Source organism: Alligator sinensis, unplaced genomic scaffold, assembly GCF_000455745.1.
Source record: "Alligator sinensis unplaced genomic scaffold, ASM45574v1 scaffold1049_1, whole genome shotgun sequence".
Lineage (NCBI taxonomy): Eukaryota > Metazoa > Chordata > Crocodylia > Alligatoridae > Alligator > Alligator sinensis.
The window spans coordinates 161,404-181,410 of record NW_005842672.1 but is presented as its reverse complement, the minus strand read 5'-3'; the positions used below and the strand labels follow the sequence as shown (position 1 = coordinate 181,410).

The 20,007-nt window shown below is 45.5% G+C and overlaps 1 protein-coding gene across 1 annotated transcript in view; it reads left to right on the top strand.

Moving 5' to 3' along the window:
* The window catches only part of TBC1D22A (TBC1 domain family member 22A), a gene marked incomplete at its 3' end in the record, with an annotated part of 235,047 nt that overhangs the window by 69,932 nt on the left and 145,108 nt on the right, over nucleotides 1–20,007 (top strand). The window contains exons 6-7 of the mRNA XM_006033873.3: nucleotides 7,963–8,091; nucleotides 12,922–12,984. Coding sequence (XP_006033935.1) covers nucleotides 7,963–8,091; nucleotides 12,922–12,984 — 192 coding nt within the window. The remainder of the gene's footprint in view (nucleotides 1–7,962; nucleotides 8,092–12,921; nucleotides 12,985–20,007) is intronic.

Here is a 20,007-nt window from a genome sequence, read left to right as displayed (position 1 = left end):
GCTTGGGTTCCATTTCTTTGAATAGGTGTTAAAAAGGTGGTTTTGAAGATGGCCAGACTTACTTTCCTTGGGAGAGGGGTGGAATTTCAGCATTCATGCTGAGGCTGGTTTTTTGGGGCTGGAGTAGGACTTCGTGGCATCCATTTCAGTAGGCTATCCCAGGTGGTAACTGGGCTGAAGCAGGGCATGCACAGGACCTAATGTTTTGCACCTGCCTAGATTTTGGGGCTCTGACTATCAGGGATGTTGTCAAGAAACTGTATCATTGTTAGACCTACTACTTTGTAGAGGTGCAGATGTCTGTCTTCCTTTGCCCTGGGTGGGATGATGGATCAGTTAGGCTGTTTCCCCAGAGACCTGAATCCAGTAGGTCTCTCCAAAAATGCTGGGAGTAATTTCCATGGACTTTGATGATTACTCTGGCCTGGTTGATCTATGGAATATCATACTGACCCTGGTCATAGACGTGGTGGCACTCAGGCATCCATTCCCACTGCTGCAGCGGCTCAGGGTTCCCCTGGTGTATGGAGTTGTAGTAGGATAACTGCAGCTGAAGTAGGCACCTGGAGTGCTACTCAACCTGTGCTGAAACCAACCAGTTGCAGTATAGGTTTTTTTTTCCTGTTTTTTTTTTTTTAAGGACTATGATGTGTCACTGGCATAGAAGCTTTTCTCCACTGGTATTACATCTACAAAGTGTTATCTAGCAGAACTGTTTTAAGTGGTGAATGGCCTGTTAATTCAGCTCATCTGCCTGGAAATGGAGTGTTCTTCAGCCGGCTGTGACAAACGTGCCACCTGCTTTGCAGATCTTGTGGCCTTGGTTGATTTATCACTGCTTGGAGACTGACAGGAAATTGTGACCTACTTACCTTACTCAATCCCTCACTGGCCTTTGATAAAGTTGACAACGAGGTACTGATAAATGGCGGATATTCATGGGACAGCTCTAAACAGTTCCACACTTTTCTAGCAGGGAAGACCCCTTTCCTGTGGGGTTCTCCAGGGCTCCATATTGCCACCTCTCCTGTACAGTTGGTATGAGGTGGCTGGGTGAGATTGTGCAGAGATATGGAGTGAGGTGCCTTCAGTATGCTGGTGACACTCAGTTCAACTTCTCCTTGTCTTCTGACCCTGGTGCAGCAGTCTAAGTCCCTTCCTAGTGTCTGGCTGCAGTTGGGGACTGCATGTGGGGAGAACCAATTGAAATTGAAACTAGACATGACAAGGGAGATGATGTGGGGTGGAGAAACACATCACTTGGCATTAGAATGCCTGTCATTGGTAGGGTTCTGCCTCCACTTAACACAGGTTTGCAGATTTGTGGTGTGCCTGGAGCCTCTGCTGCACTTGAATCTTTAGGTAGCAGCCATGGTTAGCAGTACCTTTCACCAACTGCAGCCTGGTGAGACGCTGGTGACTGTTTCTTTAGGACTCTGATCTGTTCACAATCATCTATGCTTTCATAATCTCAAGGCTAGACTACTGCAATGCTGTAGTCCAGGAAACTGATGACATCCAGATGCTTCTGGAGCCTGAGTCTCACCCAGCTGTCGGGGACAAGCTGGGATGGACACAAGTTCAGTTCACAGCCAGTCACACTCGTTCCTCCAAGTACAACCTCTGCATCAGCAGGTGACATCAATTTCTATATAGAGCTGCCCTTGAAAATTGTCTGGAAGCTGCATGTGGTACAGAACATGGTGCAGCGGTGGAGGCCTGCTTTATGATGAGAGATTCACTTGTCAGGAACACATAACTTACGCAGACTCTGGAGCACAGGTCCCAGATCGCTTTCTAGGTAGAATTCAAGGAGTTGGTTTTGACCAATAAGGCCCCAAATGGTCTGGGTTTTATGCACCTAAAGGACCATCTTCTCCCGTATGTCCCTGTGCGGTCACTAAGACTGAAAACAATTTCCTACAGGTGCCACCAGTAGGCAAGTCTGTTTGGCAAAAGACACATGGGAGGTTATTCTTGCACCATGAAGTGGCAAAACAACTGCAAAGATATATTCCAGATTAAATGTGAAACATCTTTGTGGCTGTTAATGGATGGCGCTTTAAATTGAACATGTGACAGGAGAGCCAGTGGGCAACAACTTAAAGCTGGCAGGCAAGCTTAAGGCTTGTTAGCTCCCCTGTCCAACACCTGTAAATCCATGTGTGGGATATGTCAGTGCTGAGCTGCACCACATATGCCTTTCAACTTCCCAGGCCGAGGAAGGCTGGGATCATAATTCTTGGCTCCATGTGCACTGGCAATTTGAAAGGGCACTGCAGGAAGTGGCATTGGGGACCAGCCCCTGATGCTGGGATCCCTGTGCTGACAATTTTGTGATTAGGCTCTGTCAGATTTTATCCTTGATCCCTGAAATTTTGCTCCCTGCCATGCATGTGTGGCATGGCTGGACAAACAATGTTTGGGATTCGGGATCCAATCTTAATGCACCATTAAATTAACATCTGTCAGCACCCTAAATTGCCACCCTGCCCTACCTTCTTCCTGATTTCAGACTAATATGGCTAACTGCCTTTGTGGTTGGAATATTAATTTTAGGAGATTGCATCTATGAAATAATTGTCGCTTGCTAATAAATTCTCTTTAACTTCATCTTAATATGATATCTGTCTTTTCTTGCTTCAGGCTGCTCTGGGGGTGGTGTATAAAACTGAATGGTAGTATGTATAAAACTGAAAGGGCTTTCATAATTGGGTAGCAGGCTTGAAGTTTTGGACTTCAGAAATGCAAACTTCAACAAGCTTAGGTCAGTAGTAGGGAATGTGCTGAAGGGTCAGGGACCAAAGGCAAAAGGAGTGCATGAAGAGCAATCGTTTCCTAAAGGACTCGATCCTTGAAGCACAAAGGAAGTCCATTCCCATGTGGAGGAAATGTAGCAAAAGGGCTGGGAAACCCTCTTGGCTAAACAGGGAAATCATGGTCCTCCTAAAAGAGAAGAAAGAGGCGTATAGTCAATGGATGCTAGGGACAGCCCCAAAATGAGGACTATATAACTATGGCCTGCACTTGTAGGGATCAGATTAGAAATGCTAAGGCGGCGACTGAATTAAAGTTAGCAACGGGAATCAAGGACAACAAGAAGTCCTCTGTTAGGTACGTAGGGAATGGGAGGAAAACAAATAAGAGCGTGGGGCCATTGCTCAACAACTTAAGACAGCTAGTCACTAGCACTCAGGAGAAAACTGAACCCCTGAATGACTACTTTGCTTTGGTTTTCTACCAGGCTGAGGGAAAAATCATGCCAGCTATGGTACAGAATGAGCAGGGTTCAAATGTCCACTTTCCTACTATTGCTGTAGAAATGGTGTGACCAGTTAAAGAAAGTGGACGCATATAAGTCAGCAGGTCTGGATGAACTTCATCCGAGAATGCTGAAGGAGCTGGCCGAAGTCGTTGTGAAACTCCTGGTGAAGCTCTTCCAAAACATGTGGCGCTCTGGGGAGATCACTGAGGACTAAAAGGAGGGCCAATGTTGTGCCAGTCTTCAAGAAGGGGAGGAGGGAGGACGTGGGTAACTATAGACCAATTAGCCTGACTTCTATCCCAGGGAAAATCCTGGAAAAATTCATTAAGGAGTCTATATGAGAGAGACTTGCAGAAGGTAGGATTCTGAACAACAGCTAGCATGGCTTCGTTGCAGGCAGACCTTGTCTTACCAACTTCATCTCCTTTTATGATCAGGTGACTCATCACCTGGGTAAGAGACAGGAGGTTGACATTATATACCTTGACTTCCAAAAAGCTTTCAATCTGGTATTCCACGATGTTCTCGTGAGAAAATTGGAAGACTGTGGGCTTAACTGTGAGACAGTCAGGTGGGTAGGAAACTGGCTGCGGGGCAGGACCCAGAGAGTTCTAATGAACAGATGGGTGTCATCTTGGCAGGAAGTGGCCAGTTGTGTCCCACAGGGGCTGGTGCTTGGTCCAGTGCTATTCAACATCTTCATCAGTGATTTGGATGTGGGCGTGACGAGCTCACTGGCCGAGTTTGCGGACGACACCAAGCTAAGGGGAAGTGTGGTCACACTTGAAGATAGGTTACAGATACAGGCAGATCTAGACAGGCTTGGAAGTTGGGTAGACCGGAGCCAGATTAAGCTCAATGTCGAGAAATGTAAAGTGCTCCACCTGGGGATGAACAATCACCTGCACACCTACAGGCGTGGCAATGCCAACCTGACCAGCACTATGAATGGAAGGGACCTGGGGGGAATAATTAACCCACACTTGAAGATAGGTTACAGATACAGGCAGATCTAGACAGGCTTGGAAGTTGGGTAGACCGGAGCCAGATTAAGCTCAATGTCGAGAAATGTAAAGTGCTCCACCTGGGGATGAACAATCACCTGCACACCTACAGGCGTGGCAATGCCAACCTGACCAGCACTATGAATGGAAGGGACCTGGGGGTAATAATTAACCCCAATATGAACCTGAGCTGGCAGTGTGATGCTGTAGCCAGCAGGGCCAACAATCCCCTGGCATTCATTCATCGATGCATCTCCAGCAAAACCAAAGAAGTGATTCTCCCACTCTATTTGGCATTGATGAGACTGCAGCTGGAGTACTGTGTCCAGTTCTAGATACCACACTTTTTAACAAGGATGTGGTAAAGCTTGAGAGAGTACAGAGAAGGGCCACCCGTACAATCAGAGACTTGCATAGCAAGCCAGGTGAGAAAAGACTGCGGGATCTTCAACCTGAAAAAGAGAAGGCTGAGAGGGGACTTGGTAGCAGCTTACTGCTACATTAGAGGCGTACATCAAGGGCTTGGTGAACAGTGGTTCACCAGGGCATCCTCGGGGAAAACTAGGAGTAATGGTCACAAGAGCCTGAAATGGTTTTCCAGGAGTAACATTAGGAAAAACTGCTTCACAACTAGGGTGTCCAGACTGTGGAATAAGCTTCCTCCAGAGGTGGTGCAATTGCCTACCCTGGAAATCTTCAAGAGGAGACTGGACGTGTACCTTGCTGGGGTCACCTGACCCCAGTTGTCTTTCCTGTTTGGTGCGGGGGGCTCGATGCGATGAGCTTCCAAAGTGCCTTCCAGCATACATTCTAGGAATCTATAAGCAAGGGAGTATTTACAAAGGAAAGTCAAGTGTAGGACTGAATTGAGGATGATGATGATTTTCTTCTTGAATTACCTGAAGTCCTATACATTCTGTGCTGAACGTGTATATGCTAAAATGCAAATTATAATTGAACAATTGAGAGACTTATGTAGTGAGAGGTTTATCAATGTTAACATCTCTTTTGATCATAAATTTTGAACAGGGAAAATGTTCAGGGACTGACAATTATGTCAAATATAAACAATTAAAAACACCTCACAATCTGTTTATAAAATTTAATAAAGAAGTTAAGCCCTAGTGCATAAGTAGGATAAACAGCAAGCAGAACTATTAAGGCATTGTTCTCTTGGAATTATGATAAAAGTAAAATATCTGATGCTTCAGTCTTTTGGAAAGAAATAAATGAATAAAGCAATTCAAATTCTGACCAATCTGTGGCCTTATGATATGTTGTTTCCTGTTCATTTACAAGTTAGAAAGTCTAACAAGACCTGTCCTGTTTGAAAGATTACTTCAGTCTTCAAGACTGAATAAAACTATTGTTGAGAAAATTCCTGTGATGACTACATTTGGTCTCACAAATTAATTATTTTCTAATAGGACTAACATATCCTAAAAATAAATATCAATTGTTTGAAAATAAATGGTGATATTAATATTTCACTTGATATCAAGCAATAGGACAGACTGTTAATTGCAGACTCTGACTCTTGAAGCAAACCTTAAGTTGATGCAATTGAAAATACCTGGAAGAAATTTTCAGGCATTCTGGTAAAATAGTATGTTGGAGGTATGAAAGATCTGGAGAAAATTTAATACATATTTCAGTGGCTTGCTGAAGTGGGGAAATTTGTGGTTTGTGGACATTTAATTTTTTTTGGTTTTGTTGATTGTGAGGAACAGGGCATTCACTATATTATTATAAAATAAGGTAAGAATGTGAAGCAAAATAGAATTTAATACTATAATATCTTGACTAGGGGTGAAAATGGCTTTGGGATGGGGATGAGAGCATGAGGTTGAGATCAAAGGCATATCTTCTTTACTTTTGTGTTTTAATTTGTTACCTCCTACCAAGAGTAAAATCCCATACTAGAAAGCTATGTAGTGATTTTTAGCAGGAAAATGAAGCATAAATATTAGTAATTAAAAAGACCCCAACAGGTTATCTAGCTTACAGTACATTTAGAATTGAACCATAACAGTTAATTTAGTAGTAAGATGCATAGCATCTTATTAGTTACACTTTGTTCTGGCTTAATCCTTTAACTGATTTTGCTATGACAATCTTTTATGTTGTGGTGGTTAAAGGATGATCTCTGGTTTGCATGATTAATACTTACTATCTCTCTTAATAACTCTTATTTGATAGTAAATATTAAAGTAGTCGTTTGTTTGGAAGAAAGATTTTAGCAGTAAATGGCAGGGCACACAGTATTCAATTTATAATTTTATTTCTCTTTGAGGAGTGATGTGGTTATTCTGCTACAATTTTTATGCATTGTTCCTTGGTGTGTTACAACATATCTCTTTGCAAAGGCATCTTTACTGAAGTAATGTTTATAAAGTCCATTTTTAAAAAAATTATATAAAATATGAATTTGATGCGAATGAACCCTGGCTCTTTGTAGCCTAATGGAATATTAGTGTTGCTTGTTTGAATTCAAACTGCGTAATTAGACTACTTGTACCAAATCATTCATTATTCATTTTATACATATGCTGAATATTCAAGAAGCAATTCCATTAGTTAATTATCTCTTAATGGCCTTGAGGGATTTTTTTTTTGTTAAGATTAATAAATAACTGGATGTTTTATCTTGTACTTTTTATATACAGTAGTATGTGTTTACATACCACAATTAAATGGAGACCTGAAGATGTTTTGAGTGAGGAGTAGCAATACACTCTACAAAAAAGGGAACAATGTTGCTATGAGTAGTTACCTTGTAGAAGAATGGCATGCCTCTCTATTTGCTTTGGCACCTGGAGTTGATTTTTTTTTTAAAGTAGCACAAATACTATTTCTCTTGGATAGATTTTGAGGCATTGGATATGTTTTTGAATATAACAATAGCTCCCTCCCAGCCTGGATATGTTTTTGAATGCTGGGTCTTCAGTAATAAATCCAACTTAAAATCTTTTTTTTTTTTTAAAGTGTTTCAGAATAACAGAGTCCAGCATATTGGACCTATTTGGTTTAAGATCTTAAGAACAACTTACTGTATTTAGCTGAAGTCAAGACTACTTGAGTTCTTAAAATGACCTCACAATAATTGGATTTGTAGAAAATTACAAATTTGCTATAATTTTCCATGTATAGAATATAATTATTGGAGGGCTGACTTTTAAATTAATTTTCCCCCTGCTGTGGTGGGGAAAGTAGTAGCAAGGTGAGGCAAATGGCTGGAAAAGCAATGCCAGGGAGGGGTAGGTGTTGGGGAGGTAAGTGGCAGGCTGATCCCAGCCCCTTGCTCCTCTGTTGGTGCTTCATGTCCCTCCCCTGTCACTTGCCTTTTGGGGCAGGAGAGTGACTTCCCCCCCCACCCCCGTCACTTTCCTCCCCCCTGCCTCCACCCAGTTCCCAGACCACCCACCACAACTGCTGCTGACTCCAGGTGGCAGCACCAGTTTACAGTGACTTTGGCTCAGGTCAGGGTCAGGGCTGGAGCTCCAGCAGTCACCTTCTCCAGGCTAGTACTCCAATCCAAAATAAGACTTTTTCTCTCCTGCATTGAATAGCTTTCAATAAATATGGTGGGAAGCAACCTGTTTTTGTTTTTGATAATTATATTTGAAAAGATTTTATAGGGTGAAGGTCCAACCTGAACTTTATAAAAATATTAATTGTTCAAAACTTTTTCAGGGTTACCTTCCTGCAAATGTGGATAGAAGAGAAGGCACTTTACAGAGAAAAAGGAAAGAATATTTTGCTTTTGTTCAACAATATTATGACTCAAGAAATGATGAAAATCACCAAGACACATACAGACAGGTAAGCAGTTATTGAAATGAGCTTCTGTGAAATCTTTATTTTAAAACTTCTCTGAAAAGGAGTCTCTTTGGTGTGCTTCATTTTTTTTATATTACTTTATTACTACTTCATAATGAGGCAACATATTTTGATAATGGAACTAGTCTCAAGTTGCAGCAAAGGAAATTTAGGTGTCATAGTTTCATAGTTTCTAGGGTCGGAAGGGACCTGAACAGATCATTAAGTCTGACCCTCTGCCCTGGGCAGGAACGAGTATTGGGATCATAATACCCCAGTCTCCTCTTGAAGACCCCCAAGGTAGGGGAGAGCACCACCTCCCTTGGGAGCCCATTCCAGAGCCTGGCAGCCCTAACTGTAAAGTAATGCCTCCTGATAGCAAGCCTGAACCTGCTCTCAATCAATTTGTGGCTGTTATTCCTTGTTATCCCAGGTGGTGCCTGGGGGAACAGAGCCTCACCTATTTTCTGCTGGTCCTCCCTAGTGAGTTTGTAGATGGCCACCAGATCCCTCTCAGTCTTCTCTTGTGGAGGCTGAATAGATTCAGGCCCTTTAGTCTGTCTTTGTAGGGCCTGTCTTGCTGCCCCCAGACCATGCAAGTGGTCCTCCTCTGGACCCTCTCGAGGTTAGCCACATCCCTCTTGAAGTGCGGTGCCTAGCACTGGATGCAGTACTCCAACTGCGAGCTGACCAGCACCGCATAGTGGGGAAGAATCACCTTCCTGGATCCGCTTGTGATGCATCTGTAGATGCACAACAAGGCGCGGTTAGCCTTACTGACCGCTTCCTCGAATTGGCGGCTCATGTTCATCCTGGAGTCAGCAATGACTCCAAGATCACTTTCTGCCACCGGGTTGACAAGAAGGGTGTTCCCCACCCTATAGGTGTGTTGCTGGTTCCTTCTCCCTAGATGCAGCACCTTGCACTTGTCTGCATTGAATTCCATTCTATTCTCATCCGCCCACCTCTGTAACCTGTCCAGATCTAGTTGGATTCTGTCCCTCCCCTCCAGTGTGCCCACCTCACTCCACATCTTTGTGTCCTCAGCGAATTTGGACAGCGTGCTTTCCATGCCCACCTCCAAGTCACTGATAAAGATGTTGAATAGTACAGGCCTGAGGACGAGCCCTGGGGAACTCCATTGCCCACATCCCTCCAGGTCGAAAACGACCTGTCCACCACCACTCTGGGTGTGAGCATCGAGCCAATTTGCCACCCATCTGACTGTGTGTAGGCATCAATACTGCAGTCGCCTAGTTTTTTTTTATGAGCATGGGGTGAGAAACAGCGTCAAAGGCCTTCTTGAAGTCCAGGTAGATGACATCCATCTCAACGCTTTAACCCAAGGACTTTGTGACCTGGTTGTAAAAGGAAACAAGGTTAGTCAGGCAGGATCTGCCTGCAAGGAACAGATTGGTTGCCCCTGAGCATTACCTCCCATGCTGGGCCCCCGCAGATGTGTTCCTTGATAATTTTCTCAAAGGTCTTCCCAAGGACTGAGGTGAGACTAACTGGCCTATAGTTAGCTGGGTCCTCCTTTCTCCCCTTCTTGTAAATGGGGACCACATTTGCCCTTTTCCAGTCCTCTGGGACCTGGCCAGAGCACCACGAGTACTCATACAGCCGTGCTGGGGTGCTGCTATGACCTTTGCCATCAGTACCCTTGGATGAAGAGCATCCGGACGTGCTGATTTTATACACGTCCAGCTGCTCCAAGAGTTCCCTAACTAGATCATCCCTTACCCTACACATGGCATTGTGTCTCCTGAGCCTGTCCATAATCCTAGTGGGGGAGTTGTCCCGCTCCCTGCTGAAAAATATGGAGGCAAAGAACTTGTTGAAGAGATCAGCTTTTTCCTTTGCTGCAATCACCAGATTGCCAAGACTGTCCTGTAGGGGCCCCAGGTTACCTGGTGCCGCCTTCTTACTCCCTATGCATTTGAAAAAGGACTTTTGGTTATCCTTAAGCCCTAGTTCCATCTCTGCCTTGGCCTTCTTGGCTAGATTTTAGGAAAAACTTTCTCACTAGGGGGGTAGTAAAGCACTAGAACAGATTACCCAGAGGTGGTGGACCGGGCACCAGTTGCAGCAAGGGCCAGGTTCAATTTTGGGTTACTAAATATATTTTTCCTTGCCTTAAGCCCCCACCCAGACCACTGGGGAAACATTAAATGAATTACTAAGGTGTCCCACATGAGCAAAAACCCTCTTCTCACTAGCAGTGTAAAAACAAATGCTCAAATTTATTACAGAAAATAAAACAAAAGAAAAGAAAACATTTAAATATAATTTTAAAACACTATCCACTATAAAGCAAAGTCTGTGATGGCACCTTCTTGAGGAGGCTTTACTCATGCCCATTCAGTCTGGGGCTTGGGGTTCCCCAGATTGTAGTTCTGGGGATCTGCACCCTGATACCAGCAGAAGGGGAGGGCACACGCCAGAGTCCTATGAGTGCGGGTTTACCGTGCCGCAGGTAACTTCTCAAGAGTGTTGGTCTTTCTGCATTGCAAGAGGCTCTGTTGCTCCTGGAGAAGTGGTAGAGTGCCGACTTCCACTTCTGTAAGGTGCCTTTGAGGGGTTAACTTTTTTGTTAGCATACCGCACCCCAAAATTCCTAGTCCCAATCCCAGCTCTTCTGGATAGAAAAATGCAAAAGAGCTTGGAGGAAAGGTCAGGCCTAGCTTGGCTTGGGCCTGAACTACATCTAGTGCCCAACCACGGCTTGGTTGGGACATAAACTACAAAAAGGACAAAAGGAGGCCCTGGCCCATCTTGCTTGACCTGAACTGGGCAGCAAAAAGCTGGCTAGGTCTGTACTGCACTGAGGCTTGGATAAACAAGAAATTGCGCCACGTCTCACCCTGGCTTAAATCATGCCAGGTTTCACCCTGGCCCAAATCTGCCAAATGTACCGCTAGGGCTCAGCCACACAGCTAAACTGAAATGTAGTAGCTGTGAAACAGCAAAAAGGGCCTAGGCCTACGGCTGTAGCAGCCTGGACATCCAGTCTCAGCTATACCAAAACATTGAGACAATACAATCCCCAAACACAGGGGCCAGTAACTGCTGGACCCATTCCTGGGCAGTTTGCACCAGGGATTAATACCCCTATGGCATTTAACCCACTTAAGGAAAAAAAAAAAAAAGGGGGTGGGGTGGGGAAAGAGGGAGGAAATAGCAGTCTCAAACTCTGAGGCAGACTTTTTCTCTTTGTACCTAAGGCTTTTCCATCCCATGGCTTTTGCTTGCCTCTCCAGTGAAGTGGGGGAGGAGGGGGAAACTTTCCATAAGTAGGTTTTCTGGCTCCTAATTCAGCGATGCAGCTCTCAGCAGCCCCAGGAGAGAGAGTTAGAAATTTTAGTTAAATTGTTCTTGATATATCTTGCATGACATCACCCAAGCCATGTCCAATTAGAGAGTGCCATGCTCTCTCACTCATCTGCCTAGAGGATCTTCTGCTTCCTCTGGCCACTGAGGCCAGAGGGTTTTACAAAGTTTGCCCAGATGTAGGTCCCAGCTTGCCATGTGCTGAGCACATGGCCAGAACAACAGGGCCATCTTGTTCACAAAAAACACACACACGCACACAAAAACACAATCTATGACCCTGTGTGGGTGGGTGGGTGTTACATAGACAATTGGAGATTATATTTTGATAAAACTTAATTTTAAATGTATACTTGCAGTAGTATAGACTTCATGATTTAATGTCTTTCTTTACTGTTAGCAAAGGAGTGAAGTAATTCAGTACTATTGCAGGTGTGTGGAAAGGTGGAAATACCTTCATATTCTACTGGCCACCCTGCTGCTGCAAGACATTACTCTTCACCAGGAGAGAAAATAATATTATTTATTGTTTGTTTATACCAGTGAGGGCTAGCCTTTTTGGCAGGGGTGTCACAAATTAGCTTTGTACTGTCCCTGATTGCTACTCCAGTCACCTTCCTCTGATTTCTCTGCTGCTCTGATTTTTTGCTTCCTGCCCCATGCTCCATACGTAATCAGTTGCGCTGCTTTTTGCTTCCTCCCCTATCTGCTCTTGTGCTGCCTGTCCTCTCCTTAATCTGCTATGTGCTATGCAGAAGCTGCCTATGTCACTGGTGGCACTCATATGGGAGGTTGTGGCCACCTTACATTAACAGTGGGGAAGCTGTAATTTAAAATTTCTACTTTCCTCAAATTTTTTAATTCTGAAACTGAAGAGCAGTTTACTATTTCTAAATGAAAACATCAATTCCTACTTGCGTTTACACTTCTTCTTAGACTATTTCTCTAAAGATTAAGCCATCAATGATAGCTTCCCTCAGGTGCTACTACTAGCAAGATACAAAATTAGAGAAGTTCTTCTTTCCTCATTAGTTCAGGCATTGCACTTTCATATTAATTCTATAGTGTAACTGTTGTTAATGTTACTTTATTAGAACCAGGAAGTATGTTTTCCACTATTACTAAAGTCGATATTTGGAATCTGACAAATAAGACTACAATTTACAAGCCTTCTTAGTGTCATATAACATTCTGGGCAGTAAAAAGAAACTGTTACCCTATTTTGGCCTTTCATAATTTCTGAATTACTTCAAAATGTACGTAGGGCCTGATACTGAGAATTCAATGTCATTCCTATAACATCTAGCTTTTAGGACAAAACTGGAAATGTTTTATAGTCGGAATCTAAATGGTAGCTCAAAATATATGCTTATTTTAACCATTACTTCAGTAGAAGAAATAAAAATTAAAGAATGTTAGTATGTATTTTTTGAAGTGTATTTGTTTTTCCTAAAAAAAAAAAAAAAAAAAAAGCAAGCTTTTTTTTTTGTTCTTTCCAATTAGATTCATATAGATATTCCCCGCATGAGTCCTGAAGTTTTAAGGCTTCAAGCTAAAGTAACTGAGGTAAGAATCATTGCCCAATAACTTTTAGTTTTCAAATAATTAGATTAGAAATCAGTTGTCCTTCTGGGAGTGTTTACTACTAATGACTTTATTGATGCTTCAGCCATCTTGGCTTAAGATCAATTTTTGAAAAGTAAATAATCAAGGTAAAGACTTGAAATGGTTACAACTTAAACACAGTAGTAAAACAGATTAAAATACTAAAGAAAGATTAAAATGATGAATGATCTCTTGTGGATTAAAGCTCCATTACTTGAGGTGTTCCTTCTGATTTTTTAAAAAAAATATTTTCAGACATTTTGTCCCATTTTGTTATGACTCTTTCTGTGTAATTTACTCTTCCTCTGTGTTTATTTAATGCTGGTAGATATTTATCTAAAGCGTGTCAAGTCTGAATATTTGAAGTGCAAGCACAAAAAATACATTATTGGTGACAGTATAAAATTATTTTTTTCTGGCTCTTTTTTGGATTCTTTCCTATGTATTTCCCTACCGACTTTGTCATCTTTTTTGGTCCTAAACATCTACTAATAAAAGTCAATTGGTTCATTTTTCTTTTTCTGGTTAGTTTCTATTTTGGCTTGTTTTAATTCTTAGTGACTTGTGCTTAAAATGCATGATTAAATATATATGTCAGGTAAAATAATATAATTTGAAATCTAAAAATAAGTGTATAGATTAAGGGCGCAGACAGAAGTGCAGTTGTCTGCTGTAACTCAGAATGCTTTACAGGAAGCATTCTGAGCTGCAGTGATCCCCGGACCAAACAGAAATTCACTGTTGGCTCTAGGGGGGTGGGGAAATTAGCTGCTGGCCCCAAGCCCATAGCAATAATGACCCCTCCTCCCTCCCAGCCTGTCCCTGTCTTCAGAATTGGGTAGGGACTAGAGGGAGCTCGTTCTAGGGGTTCCTCAACTGGCACAGGGTGGTGGGGTGGATGAATTGGAGCCCCATCTCCAATACGCACATCCTACCCTCCAGAGGGGGCTGAAAACCCCGCAGACCAAACTTCCTCCACACCCCTCCCCCCTCCCATTCTGAAAACAGAGACAGGCTGGGAGGCAGCGCAGATGCAAGTTAAAGAAGATGCTGTGCTTTGAAAAGTCTTCACTTGAACCCTCCTGCAATGAGAGTTTAGATATTTCCCCAACCAGCCGTTTTTTAGCGGTGTGCAGCCATGTGCTTGTGTTCAGTCACAGCTATGGATTGCTTTCTGTGACCAGGTGAAAATTGTCACTTTTGTCTATGCCCTTAGTCTGCTCACTTAGAAATTTTATAGCATGTAAGACTTTTACATCTTGGTCGTCATGTTTATCATCTAATTCTTTGTTGGAATTTGTAATTAATAAATGCTGTTATCATTGTGGATTATAAAAGTTCCTTTATATTAAAGTATTGTAATGGTGGGATGGATTACACAGGTAGTTGTGATGTCTGAGGGAAGTGAAAATCTGTAAAAACAAAAGACTTTTAAAGTTGGTTGAGAAAGTCATTGTGCTTGAGAAGAATGACTGCCTACTGCTAAGAGATCCCTGTGATGTCTTTCGATTTTTAATTTTTTCAACGGACAGAAAATGCCAATGTGTCCATTTACGTAATAGATTGTAACAATATAACTACTCTGTTACCAGAGATATCCGTCTTGCGGTAATATAGCTAGAGACATTAGTGTTAAAAGGATATTGATAATTAATCAAGATAAGTGCATTTATGTGGTTGAAATTTTCCAACATTAAAATGCACATTCATTTTTTAAATATGCACATTATATGTGAAGGGACAATGGGCTGTAATATGTTTGTGGTAGGTTGAGTTATAAAAAGGCCACCAAGCATTTTTTCGCATTATCTTCTTAAAATGTCCAAGGAATTTATATGTGAATTTGCATAGTAAATTATTGCAAATAAAAGATTGTTCTTAGGCTATTGTTTGTTACCAGTCATAGTCTTGAGAGTATTTTTATAGCTGAATTATAACCTCTGCAATCAGGCTGGTATAAGAATAATAATAATAATAATAATAAAAAAAATGCTGACAGTCAGTTTCAGCACTACTAGGTTCTGCCAAATAAAACATTGTATAATTATTGTTTAATAGAAATTAGCATAAATAGGAGATACTGCATTTGGGTTCAGGTCTTTACAACTGTTGATTAATTCACTTTTTCCAGCTAGTTTATGAAGATCATGTATGCCAATCAAACTTTACAAGCTTTAGTTATGCAGCAATGACTCAATGTTAAACAATTTCAGATTACTTTTGAGTATTTGTTAAAAAGAGCAGTGTTATTTATGGACTGCCCCTTTTAGTGTCCTTTGTCCAATAATTTTAGTTCTAATTAGTAAATTAATATAAGTTCAATTTAATGTCCTGTTACTGATACCTTTTTTCAATGATTTATTTAGTAAATCGGTGTCACTTTAAATTTTCTAATAACTGTTTAAAACGGGGGCGGGCAATTATTTCAGGCAGAGGGCTGCTTGATGAATTTTGGTGAGCTGTCGCCCTGCCCCGCCTTGCCCCCTGGTCGCCATCTTGGGACTGGAAGTCCCACCCCCTACCCCTGACCTTTGCCACTGGAAGTCCCTCCCTTTGCCCCTGGAAGTACTCCTTTTGGAGAGGTGGCCTTGGAACCGAAAGTTACACCCTGTCATATATGGTCTGTGTCATAAAGCCCCACCCACCCAACATCAAACTGCCCCACTCACCATAGCTGTCCCAGAATCTTCTGCCCTCATCACATGATCCCTGACATCAGAAGATGTGCCCCTTGACTGGGCAACACTGCCCAACACTAGGGCCCACCCTCACAGTGCGTGGCCTGCTCCTGGGGCCCAAAGAGTTCTGCCCTATGGGCCACGAGGCACAGGCACAACTTGCAAGGTAGCAAGGGGTTGTGACCCCTCTAACATCCTGCCCCAGCAGTGGGGTTTCAGGGGCATCATACCTCTCCCAGCACAGAGCCAAACCAATTGAGTCAAGGACTGTACACAAAATCTTTCAGTACAAATCATTTTAACAAAGTATAGATAAAGTATCATATACTAAAAATGTGCCAGTAACCGCACTAGGTGCAGGTGTGCCAGTAACTGCCTTAGGAGCACTGGGCCTATGTACCTACCAGGGTCCAGCCCACCCCAAGCTGTCCATGGCTCCAATGGCAAGCAGTTCCTAACTACATGGCCCAGACCTGCATAGCACAGCAAGGAGCCAGCCCTGCCTGTACTTTTCTGGCTGCAGCAGGCAGTTGCCAGCTGTAAGCCTGGACCTGCATGTGGGGCAAGGAGCCAGCCAGGGCCAACCTGGCAGCACCTGGTTCCCAGCTACAAGGTCAGGACCTCATGGCCAGACCTATTCCCTCCCAGCAAGGGCTCCTAGCTGCAAGGCAGGGTCTGGCACCCCACAGTGCAGCAGAAACCAGCCCAGCCTGCCCTTCCCCTCACCTGCAGGGCAGGACCTGGCCTGGACCTGCATGTGGGGCAAGGAGCCAGCCAGGGCCAACCTGGCAGCACCTGGTTCCCAGCTACAAGGTCAGGACCTCATGGCCAGACCTATTCCCTCCCAGCAAGGGCTCCTAGCTGCAAGGCAGGGTCTGGCACCCCACAGTGCAGCAGAAACCAGCCCAGCCTGCCCTTCCCCTCACCTGCAGGGCAGGACCTGGCTCAGCCCCTCCTTACCTGCAGGACAGCAGAATGTAGCCCAGCTTCCCGTCCCCTGACCAGTACTGTTCACCAGACCCCTCCCACAAGCAAGGACCCAGCCCACCCCATCATGCCCCAGGCATCAAAAGCTGGCCAACCCCCCCACCCATCACTAGTGCCAGCATGACCTGGTCCTGACTTATCCCAACCCCTGCCTTCCTTGTGGCACAGCAGAAGCCAGCCCAGGTCCAGGTCCCCTCACCAGCACAGCCCCCTCCAGTGCTGTAGGCCTCCTCCTGTCCCAAGCCGCAGGGGGCTCAGCCATAGCTTTCCTTCCCTGGTGAGGCCCATCTGGCCCATCCTGTCCCTTATCAAGTGGCGGCTTCCCCATGTGCTGCTGCACTTTCCCCCTACCTGTGCCAGCTGGTCCCAGAAGGCTGGAGGCTCCACCGCTGCGTCTGCTGGCCAGTGCTGACCCAGCTGGGCTCGCCCCTTCCCCAGCAGCACCTGGGGAAGCTGGCTTCAGCCGCATGCTGCTCTGGATGGGACGGGCCCAGCTGGGTTGGCACTGGCCAGGAAAAGTGGCATGCAGCTGAAACCGGTTTTCCATGTGCTGCTGGGGACTGGATGAGCCCGGCCAGAGCGGCAGGGGCTCAGCTGTACTTTTCCCCCTACCTGTGCTGGTCAGTCTCGAGTGGCATACAGCTCTGCTGCCACTTCTGCTGGCTGGTTCCGACCCAGCCGGATTTGTCCCATCCCCAGCGGCACGTGAGAAGCCGGCTTCATGGGATGGGATGGGCTCAGAGCTGGGTCGGCACCGGCCAGGAAAAGTGGCATGCAGCTGAAGCCGGCTTCCCACGTGCTGCTGGGAATGGGATGAACCTGGCCAGGTTGGCACTGGCCAGCAGAAATGGCGGTGGAGCCATGTGCTGCTTGGGACTGACCCATGCAGGCAGGGAGAAAGTGCAGCTGAGCCCCTGCCGCTCCGACCGGGCTTGTCCCGTCCCGAGCGGCACACAACTCCGCCGCCACCTCTCCTCCCTGGTGCTGATTGGGTCAGAGCTGTGGCCTAGCTGCTGCTTCCCCTCCCCAGTGCCGGCCCAGCCCGACCCTGCACAGCCCGAGTGGGATGGCACAGGGAAAGCCTGCCCAGCAGCTGCTTTCCTGGGTTTACCTGCAGGGCAGGGCCCTTTCCAGTCCTGTGCAGGAGGCAGAAGCTGGCCCAGACCCTCCTTCCCCTCACTGGCGCCACCGGTTTTGGCTCGGCCCCCCTGCCCCTCTCAAGCTGCAAACGTGGCCTGAGCCAGGGTGGGGTGAAGCCAGCAGGGTCAGGCTGAGGTCCAGGTTGGTTACCTCGCAACCAGAAACCAAGTAAACAGCCTGAGGTGCTACAGCCGGTGACTGGTGCCACTAGCTGCTGCTTGAGACTTCTAGAGAGGCAGCCACCATTACCTGGGTTTTGAAGGGGCTCTAGGCTTGGAGGGAAGTGCTTTTGCCCACCCCTCGTTTTAAAAGCATTCATAAATTCATGTTTCTTATAGTAAGCATAAATCTTACAGAATTTTGAATATCATACCCTTGAAATTCACATTCTAGCTGATTGTTAATACATGAAATTGATAAAAAGCTTGTAAGTTTAATGGAATTGGAAGAGACTGGATAGGACAGCACTTCACATGTATACCCATTTTTACTTTGGCCATGGACAGATCCAGGATTAACTGAAGTGGGGTGTGGGAGTGGGGCAAAGCATAGTTGGAGTCCCTGGGCTAGGGAGCTGGGCAGGGAGCAGGCACGCAAAGCGGATGGGGGGGGCACTTGTCTGCTGCTACTGGCATGACCCCTTTGGTTGACCCAGCCATGGGAGAGTCCCAGAGTTGCTCCAGTCCTCAGATGTCCCCCGGCTGGAAGCAGGCTCTGGAAAGAGGAACTTGTACGCTCCTGCTACTATCCACAGCTAAGCTTGGCACCTCTGCAGCCTGTGGCTAGAGCAGAGCAGGAGTGGTTTTGGGGCACTCTTCATGCCTGCATCAGTTGGGCCAGTGGTGGGGGAAGGGCTGCTTCTTCCATCATCTGACTCTCAGCCAGCAGGCGACCAGCGGTAGGACATGGGCAGAGAGCAGGTGCTGAAAGAGGAAACCTGATTGCTGCTGCTGTCTGCTGCCAAGCCCTACACAGCTGTAGCTTGTGACTGGAGCAGTCAGGAGCAGCTCTGGGGATCCCGCTCCATTTGGGTCACTCGGGGATGGCAGTGGCAGAAGGGGGTTTGTAGCCAAGCTCTGTGGCCCCTCTTAGATCTGCCCCTGTGGGTGGCGTATGACTTCCCTCAGACCTTATTTTATGTTTGGAAGAAAAAAACTTTCTTCCATCACAGAAAAAGGTGTGTAGCCATTCAAAGGGTTTTCTGTGAAAGAGAAATGGAAGTGCATTTATTTTTTCATAGAAGAGCCAATTGGGAACATCTCTTTCCTCCTGCACTGACTTGAAATGGCTATCTGCTTCTCTGGTTGGTAAGGGCCCCCAGTATCCTACAGTTCTTTGCATTCTTTTTCTCCTTCCACGGTGGAGGGAGGGAGAGAGCTCGGTCCCAGAAAGCCCTTGTCAGGGAACAGACTTGCACCGCTCTGTTGCTCACTTCTCCGAGAGCACCTAGAGAATAGGCAGCAGGCAGGCTGAATGGTGGCATTTTTCATAGGTGGGACAAAGGAACCGAACTGGACTCCTGCAGCTATGTCTGCCTTGCCTTCCACAAAAAAAAATGTCAATCCAACATGCTATTTCTCATTTCCTATCCAGAACCAAACATTGCTCAAGCCCCACTGTAGTTTTCTCTTCTTTCTCTGGAGAGGAGATGAGGGGTCAAAAAGGCTAAGCCACTGGGAAAGCAGGAGGTGATACAGCATCCAGAGTTGTTGGAGGAGCCCTGGGGGCTGTTGGCCCAAGATAGTAGTGATGCAGTAGCAAAGCTCCTCAGATAAAACCAGCAGCATGTGGAAGGGGAATGGGATAGAGGTACAGGCGTGTCGCAACTTATGCAGGGGTTAGGTTCTGAGGTCAGCGTGTAAGGTGAAAATCGCGCATCGTCAAATCGCCAGCGATTTGACTAGCGGTGACTGCCTCTGCCTCCAAAACCTCCTGCCGCTGCCACGGAGCCATGCTTGGAGCTGTGTGGCTGGCGGCAGCGACGCAGCGTGGGGTGGGGGGGGATGGCTGTGTGTTGCCGGGCCACCACCACACTGCCAAAACCTCCTGCTGCCACCGTAAACTGAAGCCCCGCCCCCCCTCCCACCCCGTGTAAAGTTGAATTCGCGCAAGTTAAATGCGCGTATGACGCGACTACTGTATGTGGAAGAACTGAGAGGGGAGCAGTAACTGCATTTGG